Source organism: Zootoca vivipara, chromosome 11 (genome assembly GCF_963506605.1).
Source record: "Zootoca vivipara chromosome 11, rZooViv1.1, whole genome shotgun sequence".
NCBI classification, from domain to species: Eukaryota; Metazoa; Chordata; class Lepidosauria; order Squamata; family Lacertidae; genus Zootoca; species Zootoca vivipara.
The window spans coordinates 45,435,718-45,460,210 of record NC_083286.1 but is presented as its reverse complement, the minus strand read 5'-3'; the positions used below and the strand labels follow the sequence as shown (position 1 = coordinate 45,460,210).

The following is a 24,493-nucleotide window of genomic DNA, read 5'->3' as shown; positions in this document are numbered from 1 at the left end:
ATTTCCCAATTAGTAAAGGAGTGAGTTTGGGAATAAAAGGCATTTTATTCTTGCATGCAAGCAACAGAGAAACCCCAAAACATTATTCTCTGTTTATATGAAATGCGGAGGATCCCTTTATTCTAGTAAGCAAGAGTAGAATCTAGTGCACTTCCAGACTGTCGCTCATAGCTGACAAGTTATCCCTTTTTTAAAGGGATTTTCCCTTATGCTGAATAGGCTTCCTCGCGAGAAAAGGGAAAACTTGGCAGCTATGCTGTCGCTGTTTTACCTGATTTCCTCTCCTCCTTCCAGAGTCTGGGATACTTACCTCTTTTGTTAGCCTTCCTCCCCCAAGATGGTAAAGGCTTCATGCAGCTAGCCTTTGTAGGTTGTGACGCTACCCAGTTAAATGGCTGTTCATCTGAGTCTTTCTCTACTAATACAGGTGATGCCAGCATCTCCATCTCTGCTTGCCAGCTGATTTCTGGCAAGTTGTGCTTGGCCTTGATGGAGCCAGAGACTGGAGTCACCTGTTGATGGTTCCTTTACAGTTCTGTTTGAGACCTTAAAAAAAATGTGTAGGCTGCCTTGAAGTCTTTTGCTTAGGCAGGAAGGTGGGGTGGAGCTCTTAATAAACAAGCAAATCAGTAAATATACCCATCTTCCTTAAGAAGTTCTAGGCTAACTTGGGACCCAATTCTGTGGGACATTTTCCTGCGCATTGGAAATGATTGCATCGATCATTCATTGATCATCAAGGTTAATGCCCATTTCTTGGCCTAGGTTTGAGCACGCTGGACATGCACAAATGCACTTCATCAGGTTGGAATTTTTGGTTCGTAAAGAAGAAGAAAACAGAATGCAACAAACTAGATGAAATGCTGCGACAATCTTCAGGTAAATAGTTGTTTGTGTGTGTTCTCTGAGAGGCTTCCTGGTCAATAGCAGCCATCCGGCTTAACCAATTGGAACGTTTCACTAAAGCAAACAGAAGCTGGCCGGTCCTACTATATTCAGCTCCGCAGCTCCCTTGTCTCCAAGGGCACGAAGAGGCATGTAGCAGAGCAAAGAGCACATGGGGGCCCTTCTCTGAAGGAGTTTAAGACGGCTAGGGAAACAGGTGGACGAGGAGGAGATGCAGGGGGAAGTGTGAGGCTCCGGCAACTGCTTAACCGAGGCCAGTCTTGCCGTAGGTTTCTCTGTTTGTATTCTGTTTCCTTGACAAAGAATCAACTTTACTGCTTGTCTCTGAGTCTCTGTGCTGACCTGCGGCTGAATCAGCCCTGACCCAATGATGGCCCCCAAATTGTATGGCTTTCCAAAGAAACATTCATGGAGATGGCTGTGCTCTGCCTTCAAGGTCAGAAGCAGTCATGCTTCTGAATATCAGGTGCCACATTAGGGAAGAGGGCTCCTGTGCTCAAGTCCTGCTTGTAGGTTTTCTATGAACCTTTCATTGGCCACTGTGAGAATAGGTTGCTTGGCTAGGCCAGCCACTGGCCTGATCCAGAAGGCTCTTCTTTTAAGTTCTTGTACTATACAGTCACACCTTGGAAGTTGAACGGAATCCGTTACGGAAGTCTGTTCAACTTCCAAAACATTCGGAAACCAAAGCTCGGCTTCTGATTGGCTTCAGGAAGCTCCTGCAGCCAGTCGGAAGCCCCGTCGGATGTTAGGGTTCCGCAAACCGAAACACTCACTTCCCGGTTTGCAGCTTTTGGAAGCCAAAATGTCCGAGTACCAAGGCGTTCAGGATCCAAGGTACGACTGTACTTAATTTTTACGTCCTTAAGTCCATTTAAATGTCAGTTGTACGTGCCACAACGCAACTGTTCAACAATATAAGATGCTTATTTTTAAAATGCTGTGCTCTCTGTGTGCTTCCAGGTACCACCAGCAATCGGATTCGAGCTGACCCGTTAGTAGAGGGAGGAAGTCCTGGAGCTGTAGCTGGGCTAAGCTACATGGACATAAATGATCCTGTGGCAAATACTCAGCGGTACTCCTTCTGGGCTAGATCGGTGTCCTATTCTCCTAGAGTCATTAAGCAAAAGGTAAAACTTTGATTTGTGTGATAGTTTTTTTATTAGATGAATCATTCCCACACGGTTAAAAGCCAGGGATTTTCAACACATGAAGTGGGAATATGCTTCTGAATACCAATTGCTGGAAGCCAGAGGAGGAGAGAGTGCTCTAGTGCTGGAATCCTTCTTGCGGGTTCCCCCCGGTGAGAACCAATAGATGGGCCATTGCATGACCCAACAGGGCTATTCTTATGTTCTTATCATGCTTTTTGTCATTGCTTCCAACCTTCAAATGCTGACCTCATCTTCTGCACAGAGCTTACACCCATATCATTTGCATGCTGCATGAACCCTAGAGAAAGATGCAATTGTCCATTTCAGCTTCTCTTATTTTTCCAGTCTTACATTCAGGTCTCCACAAAACGCCTTTTTATATGATCTCCCAAAAATTAACCAGTGTTTAAGTGCACATTTATCGCAATGTAAACATTGTCCTATGCAATTTTGCCTAATAGACACACTTCTGCAAGCAATTTCTCCTAATATAATGCATTTTTGTATTTATTTTTTTTTAAAAAAAGAATGCTCACAATGTTATGCACACTTTCCCCCAGACATGTGCGTTTTTCTACATATTATTTGGTTGCAGAATGGCATGGCAAAGTTCAGAGAAGTTCAAATTTCAAAGGATAGTTTGGTTTTGATTTGCATGTTGGTTTTGGGGTTGCGAATTAGATAGGTTCGCAGTTAATGCGAACTGAACCAGATTTCTCCCTCATCCCTAAGGTGTGATCTGGTGCACTGCAAAATGCACGCTTCATCCATTGCACACAGAGAGCTTATGTGCATGTCACGTGTGCATGCAGAGGCTCTGTTTTTACAAAGGAACCATCAATGCTTGGGCATCTGGAGCAAGGCAGTGGGCATGATGTTGAGCATCCTTGAGTCGTGACCATCTGAGAAGGTCTATTGGCTTCTTATAAGTGCAAAAGGAGGACTCCTACTGGAAGGCATCCTGAGGGAGGCTTATGCCTTCAGTTCAATATCACTCGATATATCCTGAAGCAGCTCTACCATCACTGTCCCTGACATGGGTACTGCCACCCAGATCCAGACAAGACTTCCATTTAGTGTAAGTTACTCATGACCCAGGGACCCAGGTGGCGCTGTGGGTTAAACCACAAAGCCTAAGGCTTGCTGATCAGAAGGTCAGCGGTTCGAATCCCTGTGACGGGGTGAGCTCCCGTTGCTTGGTCCCAGCTCCTGCCAACCTAGCAGTTCGAAAGCACGTCAAAGTGCAAGTAGATAAATAGGAACCGCTACAGCGGGAAGGTAAATGGCATTTCCGTGTGCTGCTCTGGTTTGCCAGAAGCGGCTTAGTCATGCTGGCCACATGACCTGGAAGCTATACGCTGGCTCCCTCGGCCAATAATGCGAGATGAGCGCGCAACCCCAGAGTCGGTCATGACTGGACCTAATGGTCAGGGGTCCCTTTACCTTTACTCATGACCACATTTTTAAAATAAAAAAACCCTCCTTTCTTTTTCTCCTTCATTGCAGTTTTCCCCCAAAAAACACAATTCAAGTGAAAGGAAGTTGCTGCTGAGCTTGCTAAGTCAAATAAATCAAATAAAAGCAGAAATCCCTGTGAGCATTGTACCTTGTTTGCAAGTTAATTAAGGTCCCTGTACTCCATCTGAGCATCTAGTTTGCTCAGATCCAGGGAATAAGCAGAAATTTCAAGATATCAGATTTGAGCAAAGCAATTCAACCTTATTGCATTTGGCATAATTAAGATTCATATGCACAATGCTTGCCAGCTATGTGTAGCCCACATGAGCAAGTTTGGTTAGGTATAGGCACCACACAGCAAACATTATCCTGGGCGACTGGTTAACTTCACAGGACAAAACCTCAAGAAATGCACAGGTCAATACTTGTTCACCTGAAAACACAGCCCACTTTTTTCATGAAGTATCTGGCGAAAGATGGACTTGCTTTAGATTATGCAAAGAAAAAAAGAATGTAAACCAGCTGCATCTTGCATGCCACATGCAATTCTAATTCTTAAAGCAATTCCACCGGCAATTCAAATAGTTTTAACTACTGGTTATTTGGGGCTGTTTAGTCATTATTGTTGTCTTTCATCTGTTAATTTTGCTGCTGTCCTTTTGGAAGTTGCTCTAGAAATATGTCAAAAGGCAAAGTTAAAAAATAACAATAGAAGTTTTCTACTCTGGTGTCCAAGGAATGGTCTGAGGATGCTCAGATTCTTTGTCACTCTTAAAGCAGGTCCGAACCTACTCACCTCTTGAGCGAAATACCACCTGGAACCCCTATTATCATGATCCTAACAAATAAAGGTTGTTTAAGTTAAGTCCCACTGATTTTAACAGGAATGTTAACCATGCAGGATTGACAAGCATTAATATTGGCTGCGTTGAACATTGCTCTTCGTTTCTGGAGGCAAGAGTACCATTAATACTGTGCCAAAATCTGGCCTCCAATTTCACAGAAGTTTTCTTCCCCTGCAAAAAGAAAATAGGTTTCATTCCCCCCCCCCTGCCTAATTCTCAGGGCAGTTGAGAGTGTGTGGAGTGTCTCAGGGCAATTTCAGGTGCGTGGGGTTTTGAGCATACTTCTCATCATTGCAAGGTGGCTAGGCATGGGATGTGTGTATTTCTGCTTTCCAGTAAAGATTGGGCCAGCACTGTGCAGCCTCCCCAGCTGTCCACACTTACTGATTATTTAAAAAAAACATGGGAGGAATCTTCTCCTAGGTTTTAATTGAAACATGTGCACCTTACTCAAAAGTAAGGGAAATTCAACAAAAAAAACCCTGCACCCCACACGTGAATTTCATCTTCTCTCCCTTTGAATAATTTTTGAATGCAATTCTCCCCTCATGGAGAAAAATGGGAAGCCAAGTAGAATGTAAGAAAAAGTAATGTTCTTTGAAAACAAACAAACAGTTGGACATGTTAATTATATATATATATATAGCTCACACCATTGTATGAGTTGGTGAAGGAGGTACCTTGTGCATCCGTCAAAAGACATCACCTGAAACGAGCCATCGAAGAGTACCTGAGCGAAAACGATCCCTGCAAATGCCGCCCGTGTCGAAATGGCGGTGAGCCGGCTGTTGTGGAAACTCAGTGCCTATGCTTCTGCAAACCGTATACTTTTGGAGCAGCTTGCGAACTGGGAACTCTTGTGCAAGACCAGCCAGGCAAGTCATTTCTCTCCTGTTTTAGAGTGGAAGTGTTTAAAGCAGGTACTGCAATGTGTGAAAACTACCAGCCCTCCCCGAATGGATGCACACACACAGATACACATGCGCACATGATGTTACCGTGATTTGAAGTTACTTTGGGCTTATCCACACTACGTTTCTCCCACTGCTTCCACCCACCCACCCCCAAGGAAACCTGATATTTAGTGCTGACTTGGAGCAAACAGCAATGGGGTTTTCTGCCAGTTGCCTTTTTGTTCTGTTGTTGTTGTTTAGTCGTTTAGTTGTGTCCGACTCTTTGTGACCCCATGGACCATAGCACGCCAGGCACTCCTGTCTTCCACTGCCTCCCGCAGTTTGGTCAGACTCATGTTGATAGCTTGGAGAACACTGTCCAACCATCTCGTCCTCTGTCGTCCCCTTCTCCTAGTGCCCTAAATCTTTCCCAACATCAGGATCTTTTCCAGGGAATCTTCTCTTCTCATGAGGTGGCCAAAGTATTGGAGCCTCAGCTTCAGGATCTGTCCTTCCAGTGGGCACTCAGGGCTGATTTCCTTCGGAATGGATAGGTTTGATCTTCTTGCAGTCCATGGGACTCCCAAGAGTCTCCTCCAGCACCAGAATTCAAAAGCATCAATTCTTCAGCGATCAGCCTTCTTTATGGTCCAGCTCTCACTTCCTTACATCACTACTGGAAAAACCATAGCTTTAACTATACAGACCTTTGTCGGCAAGGTGATGTCTCTGCTTTTTGTTCTAATTTAGTGCTAAAAAGTGGGTTTTCGGTGGGGAGGGCGGTGGGGCAAAGGAAATACCAATTAGACCTCCTCCTAGAAAGCATGGGTCAAGTGGAAAACCACCCAGACTCATGCTTTCTAGGCATGGGTTAAGCGAAAGTGTGGATGGGTCCTTAGAGCGCAAAAGGACCAACTCTTGTGTCTGGCCTCTTCAACGTCGGAGGTAGGCTTGCAGGATCTACTGTAGCTTGCATTTGTTTTACTAGAATCTAAAGGTAAACCTGGTTTCAACCAAACCTGGTTCTAGTAAACCTGGTTTCAACGAAATCTGGAAGCAAAAGAGTGGTTCAGGGGGAGGAAAGTCTGGTGCAAATATGATAGCTGAGGAGCTGGAGATAATAACCCACCACATTCTGTAAGTCACATGCTGGAAGGTACACATCTGTTTTCCATAGGCATCCACAGGAATTTTTAAAGCGAAACACTGAATAGGGGAGCAGGCCAGTTTCTAACAACAACAACAACAACAACAACAACAACAACAACAACAACAACAAAATGAGAATAGTGGCTGTGCATTTCCTCTCATATCTCAGGTTATACAAGTCCTGGAAGCTTGCTCTTTGTGTGTGGGGTGTGTGTGTGTGTGTGTGTGTGAAAATAAATATGGGAATCTGGGGATTGTGATTCACTGGGGTGGGGGAGACAACAGTCAGCTTTTCTGTGAATTGCCATTTGCTCTGATTCAGCGGTAAAATGCAGGTTTTCCCGGGGAAAGTACTAGGACAAAAAGAAGTGCTGATCTGTGCCTAGAAAGCATGGTGCAAATGGAAGTCTGGATGAGCCCTTAGTCAATGGCAAGCAATTACGTACCCATAATTTACGTGTGAGGAACACTGGTGCTGAGAGATAAGGAATCAGCACATCAGGATTTCTGCCCCCTCCCTACTTGCGATTGTCAAACAATTGGGAGTCATGAACTCTTGCTGATTTACTGTAAATCACCTAGGGCTCTGGCAAATGATCTCAGTTGGTCTTCTGTGCAGTTGCAACAATGTGTGAACTGTAGGGACACCGCAATAGTTAACAGTTTTGCTATTTTCACCTCTAAGAAGGGGAGCAGCTGAAACTGAAGGCTGGTGGATAGACAAGGGTTCCCCCTTAAGGGGAATCAAATATGTCAAATTTCCCAATTTTGTCCAGGTTTCAAGCTCTTCCCTCCAGAGGGGGGAGGGTGCAGGTGAATATCTTGTGATGGTGAGTTGCATAGAGATCCACTGAAAAATGATGCATGAACTTTCCTGCCATTATGAAGGAGTCATTGATGGAAGCTGGAGCTGCTGGTCCTCATGGAGTTCTTGTACAGGAGGAAGGAAATCAAGAAGTCGAAGCTGTAATAATCCCAATCCCAGTGGCGGTGGAAGGTCCTGCATCGGAGAAGCAGCTGAAAGCCGCCAGTGTGAGGATGAGGATGAGGATTTGCAACATTTTCGGTAGGTGGAAATGATACTTGCTAAGAGGAAATATGGTTTGGCAAGTCCTGGAGTCACCTGAGACTTGCTGCAAATTATACATTGAAGAGAGAGTCAATGTATTGCTCTCCAGATGTTGCTGAGCTATAGTTCCCATTATGCCTGACCACTGGTCATGCTAGATGAGGCTGATGGGAGTTGTAGTCCAACAACATCTGGAGGTCAGCCCATATACATGGTGTAGTGAAGTGGTTCTCAAACAGTGTTCTTTTGACCACCAGTGATCCACAAGGTTCATTCAAGTGATCTACAGTGCATCTGTAGATTTGTGGTTGAAGTCAGAAGACAGCGCATCTATTCACACTAAATATGCGCATTGGCTTTTAATGGTATTTCAGTTGTTTCTTTTATTTCTTATGTTGTATTACAGGCATTCTGTGTTGATTTTGCCGCACATCCTACCATTTTTACTTTGTGCTCATAAAGTAGTATGAGTAATTATAAAACAACATGGAGGCAGGGAGACCCAGTTTTGGTGCTAGGTGCAAGATGGGTGAATGACCTGGAGTTCTGAAACTACCACAAATGTCTACCAAGTGTTTAAACTGAAACTTTTCAGTGCCTTCAACAAATGGTTTGGGAGGACCTGAAATGGCAACATTGCAGAAATTGGGCAAGCACAGTTCTGGTTGGAAAATCCAGTTGTATGATCGGGATATAAACACTTTTTTTTTTAAAATTGCAATTTTAAAATCTCATTAGAGAATTATTTGTGACCTGGAAAAAGTCTTAGCCAGATGGGCGGGGTACAAATAATAAAGTATAATAATATTATTATTAGCTCAAACTACGGTAACTTTTTTCCATGCAAGGGTTTGGAGCATTCTTATTTAGGTTGGGACAAGAAAGGGGCAAAAGTTAGTGAGCATCCATAAGCTGCTCTTTCTGTATGCGTGTGTTTGTGTCCCTCTCCAGATGCTGATAATTTTAATTTGATAGAAGCTTAATGGCCTTGCAGAAACAGACCCCTCTGAGATGTAAAGTGTTTTGAAATGAAAGGTTCTTGAACTCTGAAATAAATTATAATCATGGTTTTCCCCCCAAAATGTTTTGCTTTATAGTTCAATAGAACCACACTGCTTTGATGTGTCTACGTTGGGCACAGAATCCTGCCCACCGCCTCCCCCCTTGGAAAATGGATATGTGCAAGTAGGTGAAGCACAATAGAATGCCCTCCTTATGCAGGTTCTCTGCGTAGATAAGAGTAGTAAAATTTAGGTTGCAGTTCTGCGTACCTCTAAGGTAGCCCATGCGGAGACCTCCAGATGTTGTGGAACTACGGCTTCCATCAGCCAGCATGGGCAACAGTCAGGGCTGGTGGAAGTTGTAATAATCCAATCAGGATCTGATGGGCACCTGTAATTCCCATTTGCCCAGGAGTAAGCCCCACTGAACTCAGTGGAAATTAACTTCTGAGTCCATATGTTTGTACTTTGTTTGTGCTATATGGATTTCATTGCTGGTTCACTGGTTTATTTAGGCAGTGAACAAGTTTACCTAGACAGAAATATCCACGATGCTGATAATTCAAAAATGCAAACAAATAATTCTATAACTCTGTATATTTTGAATAATTATGTAAGAATTATTCAAGCATGTAAGAATAGAGAGGCATCCTTCCACTCAGTGACCCTCAATTTTTCTACTTTTAGGATGCTGATTCATCCTATCCTGTGGGGAAAAGCATCATTTACACCTGCAATAATGGATATGCTATTGTGGGGGACCCAGTGGTGACCTGTGGCGAAGGCTTGAGGTGGACCGTTGGACAGATGAGCTGCCAGAGTATGTATCCGTAAGGCTGGCTGCAAAGTACAATTCACCATTTACATTTGTGTGCCCCTCAACACAACCCCTTTAACGGGGAACCCTGGGATTGCCGTCGCAGGGGTGTGTGTGTCACCGCTTCACACCCTCCCCCCCATACCTTCCAAGTCTCTCATTTTTCGCGGGAAACCCCTGTATTTTAAACCATTTCTCACTGGCAGCCCGGATTGGAAAAAATCCCGTAAATCCCCCGGATTTCCTACCTGCCAGGGAGGCTCCATTTTGGGTCCTGGCGCCGCCCGATTTCCGGTGCCCAGACATGGGTAGCGCGGCACCGGAAGTTGCTTCTACGCATGTCTAGACATGCGTAGAAGCGACTTCCGGTGCCGCGCCGCTGCTGATCCCGCATTTTTCAGCGGGAGACTTGGCAGCAATTCACCATTTACATTTGTGTGCCTAGGCAGAAACCCCCTCCCCGACCCCAGGCGACACCCGGGTGGAGTAATGACTCGTGACAACATGCTATGGGATTAAAATTGGCCACAACTTTATTAACCTTTCAGATGTAGGAAGACCTTGCTTAGGCATTGGTCGTTTATCCCTCCCAGTCAGGGATCTGGGGCACATCAGGGTTAGCCAATATGTCTGGGGATTGGGCTGGCTCTGGAAGACATACAGTGGTACCTCTACTTACGAATTTAATGCGTTCCGAATGCACATTTGTAAGTCGGAAAAAATTGTAAGTTGAATCCCATAGGAATGCATTGGGGGGAAAAATTCGTAAGTCAAAGCAACCCTATCTAAAAATTCGCAAGTAGAAAAAATCCTATCTAAACTGCATCCAAGATGGCGGACGGAGCTCCGTTCGTAAGTAGAAACATTCGTAAGTAGAGTTATTCGTAAGTAGAGGTACCACTCTATGTTTAAGCAGATAGCCCCCCCCCCCGCCATTTCACCGCAACACAGGGGAGTGCTCTGACAACCTCCAGCGTATGGCCAGTGACTCCCCTCAACACAACCCCTTTAACGGGGAACCCTGGGATCGCCGCCACAGGGGGGCGTGTGTCACCGCTTCTCTCTCACACACACACACCCGATTTAGGTAAGATAGACTAAAGGCCCAAGGCCTATAACCACCAAAGTTGTGACGTTTAGCTACGGGGAGGGCAAAACCTGCCAATGCAGGGAAATTCCTTCCCGGTCCTTCAACAGCAACCATTGTAAGACCATAGCAGTGCTTGCATACCTGTAAAGAAGAAGTTAAACTGCAATAAAAGGCCTTAACAAAGGGCAGGTAGGGCAGGTGAAGCTCTGGAGCTGACTTGAGAGCTCCCATGTAGGCTCCACCCCCCTTTTATGCTTAAAGATTGGACCCAACCCTTATTGTTCCACTCACCTGTCACGCTTGGTTCTTTGAACTGAGGTTTGGCGGGAACCTCAAGGTTTGCGACTTGGGGTTGCGGTCCAGGAGTGCTCTGCTGGGAGCCATGTAGGATCAGGGGTGGTCTGCTCGGGCACACAAAGGGCGCCCTCCACTGGCACAAAGGGCGCCAGTCATTCTATGCCAGGAAAAGACACCATTCTTAAATTTCTGTCATGCAACTGTTCAAGACGATTGCCGAAGGTGGCGGGGGTGGCGTGGTGACTGCTGAGAGGGAGCATTTATTTTCACCTCACAGCCCTCAAGGGCTAGTGATACAAATGTGTTTTCATTCTTCCGTCCCTCCAAGGAGCTCTGGATGTAGCTGACACGGCTCTCCCTTGCCCAGTTTATCTTCAGGGCAGGACCTTAATGTTCACCCTAATGAAGCAGCTCCCACCGCTTGGTTCTCCTCTTTATTCCTTAGAAACGGCTTGTGTCTTGCCTGCGTTGGAAGGAGGACTGAGTGCAGACCCAGTGAAACCGTTGTATCAGATAGGAGAGAAGGTAAAGCTGTCGTGCCCAGAAGACACGCAGCTGGAAGGAGCAGCCGTCCTTTTGTGTGAACCCACCCTGAAATGGTCTCCCAACGCCAACAATATCCAGTGCCGGAGGAGAGGTATGTAGTTCTCTAGGACATTTTTTGGGGTGCACTTACAGCCTGATCTTTCTTTGGAAACTTCAGAGCAGCTTCTGTGGGCCTCCAGAGAAGCATTCCACTATCCAAACCCTGAGCATGTTAAGACCAGGTCGGTTTTAGCCATTTAACAATACCCTGCACCAAAAAAGCTCTTCATTGGGTGGAGAGACACTAACTGGATTTCAGAGAGTCTTCTCCCATTTGAAGGTGGGCAAGTCTTGTCACTTTTGCCTGTGTGCAAGAGCTGCTCTGTGTCGTTTTTCTAGAAAAAGAGGTGCCAGAACTCACCGGGAACAACCTCCTTTATTCTCTTAGAATGGCAATGATGCCCACCTGAGAGGTGCCAGAACCCACCTGAGAGGTGCTGGAACTGAGTTACCCCTTGAAAAATCCCTGGGCAGGATAAGAATAATAATACCACCTATTTGGAGTCAGCTGGTAGGCTTAACTCCTCTCTTTCTCTCTTTTGCAAATGGGAGAAGGTTGGGTTTCAGAGTTCTATAGTGGGCACTTGCTGCAGCGTTCAAGGGAACTACATTTCCTCTGGTTCTGAGCATTACTAAATTGTGCAGCAACAATGCACCATAGCACCCATGTTCTCAGTCCCAGCTATGGCATCCCTTGGACTCCTCCCCAGCACTCCATGCCTCTTTGCACTGGTAAGTTGCACAGTGTGAGAGCAGTAGGATGGGGAGAACACCAGAGAATGATTCAGCACAAAATGGGGGAGGTATATTGATTGATTGATTAAATTTCTATACCGCCTGTCAGAGGCGCTGATGCGGCTACTCTAGAGTAACGACTCCTCGCAGCATAGTCCTTTTAGACTTTTATTAAGTGCTGATTATTTACAGTGCTCAGAGCGATCTATATACATGCTTTCGGTCAGGTGTCAGTACCTCCGAATGGCGATTGGCGCGTTTTCTTCCAGCAAAGAAGCTTTGAGAGACCCATCCTCTTCCCCCGACGTTTTCTGCGCAATTCCGGAGTCGGGGGAATTGGCCTTCCCCCCGGGCTCCCCCCTTCCTGTCCCACCTGGGTCAGTGGCTCCGCAACCTTGCCTGAGCCTCGGACACCACTTCCTGATTCTCCGCTGGAGGCAGAGCTCTCCCTGCTCTCCCCAGTGCTTGGGGATGGGCTGGAGCTTAAGATGGGAGGGACCTCCCGGTATCCCCTGTCCCTCACACCGCCCTTCCTCTGAAGATCACAGGGCAGTTCACAACATAAAAATACAAAATGAAAACTCAAAATACAGAATAAAACGAGAACAAAAACAAACCAATGACCCCCTGCTCCCACAAACACAACGGGGGTTTCCCGGGGAAAACGGGGGTTTCCCGGGGAAAACGGGAGACTTGGCAGCTATGCCAATGGGACTGACTCTGTATGAGACAGCTGCCTCTGTTTCCAGTTATGGATCCAGTTCAGAAGGTTTGGGGTTCAATTCAAAAGTATATCGGGAGGAGGAGATACCTATAATTTGGCTCCAAACTTCCCCTCCCCTCCTCATTTTGGAATTTGCCCCATGACCGCTGCTAGATCAGGGTTAGCCAACGTGATGCCCTCCAGATGCTGTTGGACTACAACTCCCATCAGCCCCTGCCAGCATAGCTAACGATCAGGGATGATGGGAGTTGTAGTGCAACAGCATCTGGAGGGCACTGCATTGGCTACTCCTGTGCTAGATGGTTAAATTCGGCCCAAGGCTGCCAGCTGTTAACCCTTTCAGTACTGTGCGGGCAGAGAAAAGCAGCAGTGATAAAGAAAGAGAATGCCTTTTTTAAAAAGTTCATAAAAAGGTGCACAAAAAGATATGAGTTGTTTTAAAACAGGTATATTAAAAATGGACGGGCTGCATTAACTGTGTTTGTGAGAGCTTCTAAACTAAACACAATCGGCTTTATTTGAGTCACAGTACTGTGAAGGGGGAAAGTCAATAGATTTTCCCCTCATTGTAAAACCAGAGGGAAAAGACAGGTCCAGTCGCTTGAGAGGCTGCAAAGGGGGAGGTTTTTAATTATGTTTTGATGGATTGGAATTACACTTCAAGTAGAAATAACTCGGGACCGGAGGATCTCTATCAGAAAAGGCCACAAACAGGCCCATCGTCAAGCATCCAATTTGTGCAGTTTCCTTTCCTGGTCCTTTGGTGGTTGTTCTTCTATATTGCTATGTGCACCTCCAGTCTCCAAGAAATCTCAGGGGTGGAGACTCGGCACGCATCTCTTCTTGGAGCAAAGGTCTCCGGTGTCTTGTGGCATCTTTGTGATAGATGGTTTTGTTTACAGGCTGAGCGTAGGCTAGAAGGTGCACAGCATTAGCATTCGCAGCCCATCTTCCTTTCCCAACAGGTTTCTAGCAGGGCCACCAGTGCCATTTCTTTGGATTCTTGCAGAAAGCAAATCAGGCCCTTGTTTGTTTTGAGCTGGCTGGCTGGCTGGCTGTTCTTCTTCCACACTTCCTCCCAGCCCAGGGAAAGACAGGGAAACTGAGGCACCATTCCCAAACAACGTTCCTTCCAGCAAAGCCAGCCGACTGAGAGGAACATAGAACGCTGCCTTATAGCAAGTCAGACCATTGGCTCCATCTCGTTAATTGTGCTGATTTGCAACTGGGCCAAGCTCAAGGTGTTACTATCCTATATAATAAAGTCCCTATATCTCTGCGTCCAGATTCCCTGTGTCCCTTTGTCCGCGCTAATGTGCATGTGCCCCACGGACACAGGGACTGGATGAAGAGGCGGGACGTACACACGCGCATGTTCTCTCCCCCCCTCAACCCTCTGCCTCCCGTTCCCCTACAGCGGCGGATCAAGATGGCGGCATCGGGCTCCGGGGCCGCGGCGGCGGGAGCCCGTTCCGGCTCCCGTCGCAGGCCGTGGCCCCGGAACCCGATGCCGCCATCTTGGTCCGCCTCCTCCTGACAACCCTACCTGGCCCGTGGGAGGAGCGACGGGGCCGCGGCTGTCCCTCCCTCTCTGCGCTAGGCCGCGGGACACGACGGGAGAGCGCTTTGTTTAATTGCGTTCCTGGCGCGCCCCGCGGCTGAGCGCAGAAAGGGAGGGAAAGCCGCTGCCCCGTCGCACCTCTAGCGCCCGTTTTCTTAACGGGCTGAATGAGACTAGTCGGTATATAAAGGCCTTAACAACCGGGGGGCCAGTTTACCTGTGAGATCGCCTTACCCCATTTGCGCCCCCTTGGCCGCTTCGATCAACAGAATTGGCGCAGGTACCACATAACACCCTTTCCACATTTGCGAGAATTTGATCTTATAGTGTGGTTGCACCTACTCTTTGAAACTCCCTGCCTATGGATATCAGGCAGGCACCTTCATTGTACTCCTTTTGGAACCTGCTGACAACACTACCTGAAGGAGCGTCTCCACCCCCATCGTTCTGCCTGGACACTGAGGTCCAGCTCAGAGGGCCTTCTGGCGGTTCTCCCACTGCGAGAAGTGAGGTTACAGGGAACCAGGCAGAGGGCCTTCTCGGTAGTGGCTCCCGCCCTGTGGAATGCCCTCCCAGCAGATGTCAAGGCAATAAGCAACTATCTTACTTCTAGAAGACATCTGAAGGCCCCCCTGTTTAGGGAAGTTTTTAATGTTTAATGCTGTATTGTGTTTTTAATATTCAGTTGGGAGCAGCCCAGCGTGGCTGGGGAAACCCAGCCAGATGGATGGGGTATTATTATTATTTATTTATACTATTGTTTTGACAAGCCTATCCAGAGATGTAGGAAGTTGATGTGTGTTTTGGTCTGCTTTTTAGTCTATTGTTGTTTTAACTTTTCAAAAGTTTTACCTTACTTTTTGTTTCCTTAATGATCGTTTTATTGTTTTAACTCTTTAGTAAACTGCTTTTAGGTGCTTTTTTAAATTTTACAATCCAGCGGTGTATAAATTTTATGAAATACTGTAAATAAAATATATCCTTGTCTACGCTGACTGCCAGCAGCACTCCAGGGTTTCAAGCAGGGGTCACTCCCAGCCCAAATTTGGAGATTGAACCAGGGGCCTTCTACATGCAAAGCAGGTGCCCTGCCGCTGAAATGTGGCCCTTCCTGCCGAACCACATAGCACTGGAAAGGTCTCAACGTCTTACCGAACATGCTAACAGAGTTAAATGGGCAGCGTTCAAAATTAGCCAGGCGCCAGGCGCATTTTGTGACTGGGGATTGTCAGGAGGCGAGAGCGCTTCGAGAAGCCTTGTCACCGTGTATGGCTGCGGAGACTCTATAATAAAATTGGCGCTCCCGGCACTGAGATTGCGGGAGAGGAAATGCCTTCCCACCCAACTCCAGGGAAAACAAAGCAGGAATGAACATTGTCGGCTCTGCCAGGGCTATCAAGATAATCTCTAGCCGACCTGCTCGTTCCATTCTAGATCTTACGTTTCTTCTTTCTCCGTAGTTCCCAGCACAGATACTGGGCCAGCTGCCCCTGAATGCCAGCCATGGGAGAAAGCCCAACAGGCAAAATGTGTGTGTAAGATGCCGTATGAATGTGGGTGAGTTGCCATAGGTATCTCATTTCTGATAGAAAGCTAAACCCTCCAAGGGCATGAGCCCATGACGGATTAGAAAGCTTTGGGAGAAATAAAGCGAGCTTTGCTAGCAATAAAATACCATTTTCTCAGCCCTGCCCCACTTTAGTCCGTTTCATCTTTTTTTACCTGCCTTGATGGAGCTGTCATTTGGTATTAGTAGAGATATAGCTTGGCTAAAGTAACAGAAAGGGGAAAGAGGGCTTTGGGTGTGTAAAATAGGGAGAGAAAAGGAGACAAAAGCATATAGTCTGGAGATTTGGAAGTGTGGCAGTGAGTTACCCTTAGATCCTGCAGGGGGGACCTTTTTCTAACAAAGGCAAGTGAAATAAAAATGGATGGCTTTTATGGGGGGGGGATGCTAGTCAGATAAGTAATGAATACAGTAATTTGATTCCCTTTTTCTGCTAAAGCTCTGGAGAATCCATCCTGTGATACTGGCAATCTCTGTCAAGTAATGTATGCCCAACCTGACATTCTTCTTTTAAGTTTATTCCTAAGGGTGGGTGTATTCTGCAACATGTCATTGACAGGTTTATAGTGAACTGTCCACACATCATTATTTTGCTGTGTGGACTGCAGAGCATTCTGGTTGTTGGGAAGCATTTGGCTTTGTGGGTCACAAATTGTGCAGGCTCTTCCCGTAAAGCAGGGATAGGTAACCTGTTACCTTTCAGTTTTTGTTGGGCATATGCGGAAGTCAATTGTGTTTTCCCCTTTTATCAACTTTCACAAGGGATTTGAAAACATCCGTGTTTACTCAGGCATTTGGTGGCTGAACAATATTGTTCCTGCCAGTCCTGGGATCATTGTTTTTAACTGCAGCTGCTTTTAGGGTGTTTTAACTTGTAGGTGTTTTTAAAATGTTTTAAATTCTTTTTGGAATAGTTTAACTGTTTTGAAATGTTTTTGCTTTGTTGGTTTTTAGAATGTGTCCCGTTTGCGAGGTATAAACTCAATAATAATAATAATAATAAATCTCTGATTTTTTTGCCATGCTTGTTGGGGCTGATGGGAGTTGGTGTCAGTCAACATCTTGGAAGGCTGCAGATTCCCCAACCCTGCTGTAAAGTTCAGCCCCATGTCAATAGTGTGATTTCCTGCTTTTCCTCCCAGCTCTTCCCTGGACATCTGTGCTACAGACCAAAGAAACAAGAGGAGCACATGGCTAACCATCTGCAAGCTACACGCATTGGAGTGCATGGGCAGGCAATATGCTTTGGTCAGCAAGGAAACCTGCAGGACTCCTGCTGCATCCACGAGACCTTGTGGCTCATGCCAACTGTGGGAGACATGTCATGGTAAGAGGTTTCCCCTACATCCTTCTGCCATAGCTGCCAAGTCTCCCATATTCCCCAGCTGGACAGCTGGAAAAACAGGGGTTTCCCGGGGAATACGGGAGACTTGGCACCTATGTCCTCCCGCCTATGGGGGGGACGCTGTGAGCTCCTCAGCGGCTGCAGCGAGCGAGCGGTGGCGGTGGCAGTGCCTGTACCTGAAGTCTTAAGCTATGGGTGCTGCTGCTGCTGCCTCCGCCGCTCGCTCACTGCAGCCCGTGAGGAGATCACAGCGTCCCCTCCATAGGCAGGAGGAGCGCGAGCCAAAAGAAAAGCTCAGCACCCTCCCGCCTATGGAGGGCACGCTGTGAGCTCCTCAGCGGCTGCAGCGAGCGAACGGCGGCGCTGCTGCCGCTCGCTCGATGCCTGCGCAGGGCCGTCAGCAATGCACCGTGACGCATGTGCCGGGGGCGCCAAAAGGTGTTTTGCCTAGGGCGCAAAAAGCCCTAGCACCGGCCCTGCCCAAATCAGCCCCATATCTTGCATTGGGAGGATAAAAGGAACGCCTGTGAGGTTGGCTTCTTTTGGTCTTCCTGTAGCTGCTTGTTAATCCAGATCGTTCAGTTAATTACTGTCTCATTCACTATTGTTTAATTTTTTCTCATTTGTGGCGGTTGCTTAGATCCAACCAACCAGTGCACGTGCAAAGAAGCTGGACAGTGTGGCGACACAGGAATAAGCATTTGTGTTGAGGTGGAAGGAAGGGTCGCGCAGCAGACCATGACAGAATGCGAGGCTGGCGTCCTCCAGTGCCAGGGGGAGAACATCACTGTTGTTAGCATAAGACCCTGCAATGTACAAAATCCCTAGTCTATGTTTGCTTACACTAGGAGAACCACTAGGTTTTCCAGTGTGTTATACACTGCATTACATTCCCGCTACAACCTTTGGCAAGTCTCCCTGGGCAAATAACTTAGTTATAATATTACGTGTTGATTTTTGTTGATTACATTTGTATATTATTGAGAATTGTTTTGTTTTGTCTACCCTCCTTAGGAATTATTTGATTAAGCAGTTTATACGTTTTTCTAAATAAAATTTTTAAAAAAGTAAGGGGTCAGGAGAACGGTGGAATGAGGATTATTAAAACTAGCAAAATGGACATAATTTTGTAGGTGATATGGGAAGAGAAGGCTTGTATATTTCAAGGACATATGGGGGCAGTGCATTCCCGCCCCCCTCCGATGGCTGTCATAGAGGAGCAGCCCACCCAGTGTCAAACACAGAATAGATTTTATTCATACTTCAGATGTGTACTTAAGTATGGCACTTTACTTTTTCCTGCGGTGGTAAATGGCAGCTGTTCCATTGGTATGGGAGAATGTAAAGGAGGGCGTCCGAGGACACTAATGATGTGCTATTAAATTGTTCTCTGCACTTACTGACTCACCTATGGCAAACCAGGCCTCGCCTCTCTTCTTCTCTGCTCTCCTTTGGGAGGAAGGTTCAGATATAAATTTAATAAATGACCCAAGAATATCTCCATAGGCTCACAGTTAGCTCTGCTTCTTGATTATGCCAGATTCTAGAGCAATTGGACATCAGCTGACCAATATGGCTGATCACACAGGTGGCAACTCCAGCATTTAACTGGCTTATTTATTGAAAGGTTTGCTGTCTTTTAAGAGAGGTTGGGTGGGGAAACCGAGAGAAAAACCGAGAGAGGAAAGAGAGTGAAAGAGGAAAACAGAGAAATTTGGACATACAGTATATGGTTAAAGATTTGGAGTTCCATGATTGAGATTACTAGAAGACCCCTATGCTGCAAGTTGATGCTTAGACTGGGTTTGGAGAAGTTGAAGATGACTGTGCATTTTTCTTGGTAGATCATTAGCTGTCTCAAACCAGCAATAACCCAGAACACTTATTTCATATTGTCTTAAAGCAAACAGATGGACTGTACAGAGCCAGACTTTGTCAGCCATCCTGAAATACTCAAAGATCATGACTAATCTTGTATCAATGAATAATGCGGTTTTTTATTTTTTAAAAAAAGACTGTGGTGTGATTCCTGTTCATAATCCCCTCAGAATTGTTTTATCACTTGTTGTTTGCCACCCTGGGCTCCTTTGGGAGGAAAGGTGGGATATAAATTCACCTCCCAGAATGCCTTGGGGTGATGCAACATGATGTAGCATTCTTCTTAAGAGAGTACAGTCGTACCTTGGATCTCAAATCCCTTGGCTCCCAAACGATTGAAACCCAAAAGTGAGTGTTCTGGTTTGCAAATGATTTTTGGAAGCTGAACGTCCGGCACGGCTACCGATTGGCTGCAGGAGGTTCCTGCAGCCAATCAGAAGCCACTCTTTGGTTTCTGAATATTTTGGAAGTTGAACGGACTTCCAGAACGGATTCCGTTCAACTTCCAAGGTACGACTGTAAAGGGAATGCGGCCAGTGGGAAACAGCAGAGAGAGCTTTGAGCTTAAAGGAAGAAAAAGGAGAGAGAGAAACCTTAGCTACATCCTAAGTTTAAGTAAGGTAAATGGCAACTCCATCTCATCTCCCTTAATATTTTTGGGGAGGGATTCATTTCATTACCCACCATTCCACCTAATGAATGGTTGAAAAAGACAGTTCTGAAATCTTCAGCAACGCTGTACTCTTAGGACATATGTAAAGCACTCCTTATTTCAGTGATTGACATATATTGATACCAAAGTACTAACGTCCATTGATATTTATTCTGAATATACCATGTTACCAAAATATGTCTGTCTTATCTGGATGTCCTTCCATAAGGAGATGAGTTTTGACGTCTGTTTTAAGGCAAGCACTTCCCAGGATGAAAGAATTCCATCCTCATCTTGGTGCATTTCATGGCCCCCAATGCACAGAGGGTGTATGTCCTCTTTGGACGCCCCCTTCTGGTCTGGATGCAGTAAAGGTGGCCCTCATCCTTTGGGCACTGGTTTGGAAGCAAGCAGGTACACCGTGATTCCGTTTCTGTGAATGGGAAATGGCTTAGGGTCAGCTGAGCACGATTTCTGTTTGCTTGTTCAGAGCAGGTGTGGATCACTTTCCGTCCCCCAGATGCTGCTGAAATACAAATGACATCATCCCCAACGAACATGGCTGATGGCCGGGGATGATGGGAGTTGTAGTTCAGCAGCATCTTTCAGGCCAAAGGTTCTCCACGACCTGATCAAAGGTCTATATGCTGTGCATCATCCTGTTTTCTACAGTGGCCAACCAGATGCTTATAGGAAACCCACAAGCAGGAGAGGAAAGAAAGAGAGAGAGAGAGAGAGAGAGAGAGAGAGAGAGAGAGAGAGAGAGAGAAAGAAAGAAAGAGAAAGAAAGAAAAGCAACAGTCTTTTCTTGCTGTTGCTCAGTTACTGGTTTAACTTATACAGTATCTGCTTTCCCATCAAATGGTACTCAGAGTTGATGGGCCCTATATGCCCCACACTTCCCTCTATAGCAGGCACCCCCAAACTGCAGCCCTCCAGATGTTTTGGCCTACAACTCCCATGATCCCTAGCTAACAGGACCAGTGGTCGGGGAAGATGGGAATTGAAGTCCAAAACATCTGGAGGGCTGAAGTTTGGGGGTGCCTGCTCTATAGCATGTGTAGAAACCACCTTCTTGACTGCTGGATCTACCATTGGTTTTGCCTGCTCCATCTGCCAGAGCCTGTCTTTGCATGGCAGGGGGAAGTCCTAACTCACTGAGGGTTTGAGACCCATCGGCTATCCTCACCGGGTTTAGCTGGCCAGTCAAAACAATTCCCGGGGTGTGGCTGCTGTCGCATGCTGACAGCTTCTAGGAGCCACAGGTTGGGGACCAAAGGTGGACAAATTACCCCAAGGAGTACAGTGTCCTCCATGAGAGGTAAAGGACCCCTGACAGTTAAGTCCAGTCATGAACGACTCTGGGGTTGCGGCACTCATCTCGCTTTATAGGCTGAGGGAGCTGGCATTTGTCTGCTCCACAGACAGTTTTTCCAGCCCGGGTCATGTGGCCAGCATAACTAAGCCGCTTCTGGCGCAACGGAACACCAACACCAGAGCAGCGCACTGAAACGCCATTTACCTTCCTGCTGGAGTGGTACCTATTAATCTACTTGCACTTTTTGGCGTGTTTTCGAACTGCTAGGTTGGCAGGAGCTGGGACAGAGGAACGGGAGATCACCTCGTCACAGGGATTCGAAACGCCGACGTTTTGATCGGCAAGCCCAAGGCTCAGTGGTACCCCACACATTATATAACGTGTAAAAAAATATAGAGAGGAGGAGTAATGTAATGAGGAGAGGAGATTACACCACGTCAAATATGATCTTCGAATTCATCATAACGTAATAATGGAAATGTCCATAAGCTTCTTTTGCATGACAAGGCCTCATTCCAAGTATATATCACACATTCATTTTGACACATTGAGGGCATCCAATTGCAATGCCAGCAGTGGTTGTTAATTTAGGAATACCACCTAAAATACACATCACCTCCATTAGCAGAATGTTTTTAATAGAACTTGGGACTTTGCCTTTGGGGCCATTCAGACACAATGCCCTAACCGCAATCTGACATGACAAAAGTAAGCCAGCACAAGCTTCGGGGTCCCACACTCCCTTCCTCTTCTCACTGCACATGGTGCAAAGATAACAACAATAGTAATAACAAAGTCTGATTGTAGCTTGTGACAAACCATAGTTTGCTTTTGCATCCAAACCTGTTATATTCTCTGACAACAACCCTCCATCTGACTCAGAGGCAGACTCATAAGGAGGTGAGGCAATCACCCTAGCCTGCTCCCAGATCATCCAATGTCAGATTATCAGGCTTTAACAGACCCTTCCAGGCCAGAGGACAGCCCTCCAATTCATCCATCATTACTATTCTTATTATTTGAATTTATATACCACCCTATACCCAGGGGTCTCTTAGCACCTCCATGCCATAGAAGTCAGAATAGGGCAACTGCTCTTTAAATGAAAATATGGTTCCTCAGGATTGGTGGGGCAAATAGGAAGTTGAGGCCTGCCAGCCTTTATAAGAACTCACTATGGTGTTGGGGCAATAACTCTCTGAGTGAGTACTTCCCTGTGAGCTCTCCAGAGTGCTGACAAACTGCCTTTTTGCCCTGGTTGGAACATGGTAGCTCCCTCCTGACTTGCCTTGCTATGGCCTTGCTTTTGGGGATGTGACCTCTGCCGTATCAGTGAGTGTGTGGTGTTCACCTGGCCTCCACTAGGACCCTAAACCATAGCTGCCAAGTTATCCCTGTTTTTAAGGGAAATTTCATTATGCTGAATAGGCTTCCTCACGAGAAAAGGGAAAACTTGGCAGCTATGCCCTAAACTGGGAGAAGGGGAGAGAAAAATCCAGCAGAAATGGTTTGTTTGGCTACAAACCAGGACTGCAAACTATGAGTACAGGCAAAACAGCAAACTCCCATCTGCTACATAACATGGCTGTATCAGACATTAGTCTTACTCAGAGTAGACTCACTGAAGGTCAACTAATTTCAACTAACTTGTCTATTAATTTCAGTGGGTCTACTCTGAGCAGGGCCAGCCCACGACATTATGGAACCTCGGGCAGACCCCAGAATGGCTCCTCCTCCCATCCAGGGAGATCTACATCAAGGAAGATCTACATCAAAAACAGGGGGGTTGGGAAGAAAGATTGACATAGGGATTGGCTGCCCCAGTGAATCTTGCCATCTGAAGCAGTTGCCTCACCTTGCCTTATGGGTAGGCCGGCCCTGACTCTGACTATGGCTCAGTTGGATACAGCCCCATAACTAGAGCTTTCTAATATGTGTCTACATTTGGAGGAGGCAGCAACGTGTCTTCTCACTCTCCTAATGCGAAATCATTAGCACTAGCTGCTTTAAATCAGGTGTTACCTCCCTTGTCAATATTTTGAACCACCACTTGTAAATAATATATAAGGTTTGGTTTTTCTAATCTCTTCTGATGCAACTGAAAATTGCTGCCATCAATGAAACAGTCTAATGACAGTACTGAGACCAATCTCTTCTACCTAGGGCTGCCTTGCCCTGTAGCAGTCAGATTGTAGCTGCAGATTCCAGAGGGGGTATTATTTCTCTGCCTCCAATTACTATATGTTATTTTCATAAAGAAAAATAGTTCTCATCCAAATTGGAAGGATGAGCGAGTGGGGTTTTGCTTCAGGTGTGAAAGTGTCTAGAGTGAGTTCTGCTTCTGTTTTTGGCTAAAAGGAAGATGATCGTCCTGGGGGAAGGAGAGAAGGGAGAATTTAACCAGGCAAACCATCTTTCTCCTGGCAGAAAACTTATTCATGTGTTCTCAGCCAAGGCAATTTACGAGAAAACCCACAATTGTTATCACCCTGTTGCACAGTGAACAACAAGTTGCATAACAAACACTGACATGAGGTTTCATTTTTGCAGAGATCTACTAACCAAAAAGGCATTTTCTTGCAGACGTTTCCCCCCTGAAATCCATAAATAAACATGGATCTCACACATGTTGTTTTTCCCCCCCTCATTTAAGAATTTTGAAATGTCTTGGAGATGAAGCAGCATGACCCTCTTCACATTTTTTTTCTACTCAATAATAAGCCCTCTAGATTTCAGTGCCACTGACCTCCCAGGAAGTATGCAGAGGAGTGCAGAGGCATAAGCAAATTTATTTCAATAGTTGTAGGTTGATCGCCCACTAACAAACGGACAAATCAAAAGGCAGGTGACTTTTGGACCAAGCTTGACATGGTGGGAGCACAGCAGTGGCTAGAGGTGGTTCATCTCTTGCTACCTCCAGATTAGATTAACGTGCTTTGCAAGGGGGTCCATTGAAGACAGTACCCATATGGGGATTAATATATCCCATATCAAATGGCAGAGAGGCAAGGAGTGGGCCTGCAGCAATTAGTCCCACCCTGTCATCAGGTGCTCCTTCCCGGATTCTCGAGTTTACTGCACAAACGTCTGCAGGCTTCACGTGTGTAGTGTCTAACCAGAGGCAACCTCAGATTCTACAACTCTAAGTGTTCAGGGTTCCAAACTCACGGTTTGCAATTCTGGATTGCGGACATTGTAAGAATTGGATGCAAAGGCAAACTTTAAGTTGCAAGCTAATTTGACCAAACAGCAACAGGAAAATTAGTGTTATTGTGGTAATCAATTAATAAAATCGATTGTTACTATATGTGTGCATGTGTTACATCACACAATAACACACACCGTGATTGCTTGGATTTATGTTCTGACCAGTGCTGGATTTACATATAAACCAGGGGTCACCAACCTATGGCCTGGGGGCTGGATAAGGCCCGAGGGACTCGTTTATC

General features: G+C 46.2%; 2 protein-coding genes across 2 annotated transcripts in view; one reads left to right on the top strand and one right to left on the bottom strand.

Moving 5' to 3' along the window:
* C7 (complement C7) overlaps nucleotides 1–19,185 on the top strand; it is a 31,748-nt gene extending 12,563 nt beyond the window's left edge. Inside the window, exons 9-18 of the mRNA XM_035100474.2 lie at nucleotides 766–879; nucleotides 1,870–2,036; nucleotides 5,010–5,238; nucleotides 7,294–7,471; nucleotides 8,572–8,659; nucleotides 9,163–9,295; nucleotides 11,125–11,316; nucleotides 15,745–15,841; nucleotides 16,994–17,178; nucleotides 17,837–19,185. Of these exons, the coding sequence (XP_034956365.2) occupies nucleotides 766–879; nucleotides 1,870–2,036; nucleotides 5,010–5,238; nucleotides 7,294–7,471; nucleotides 8,572–8,659; nucleotides 9,163–9,295; nucleotides 11,125–11,316; nucleotides 15,745–15,841; nucleotides 16,994–17,178; nucleotides 17,837–18,024 (1,571 nt within the window). The 3' untranslated portion in view covers nucleotides 18,025–19,185. The remainder of the gene's footprint in view (nucleotides 1–765; nucleotides 880–1,869; nucleotides 2,037–5,009; nucleotides 5,239–7,293; nucleotides 7,472–8,571; nucleotides 8,660–9,162; nucleotides 9,296–11,124; nucleotides 11,317–15,744; nucleotides 15,842–16,993; nucleotides 17,179–17,836) is intronic.
* The window catches only part of LOC118077102 (complement component C6-like), a 29,511-nt gene continuing 23,522 nt past the window's right edge, over nucleotides 18,505–24,493 (bottom strand). The window contains exon 18 of the mRNA XM_035100473.2: nucleotides 18,505–20,159. Within this exon, the coding sequence (XP_034956364.2) occupies nucleotides 19,978–20,159 (182 nt within the window). The 3' untranslated portion in view covers nucleotides 18,505–19,977. The remainder of the gene's footprint in view (nucleotides 20,160–24,493) is intronic.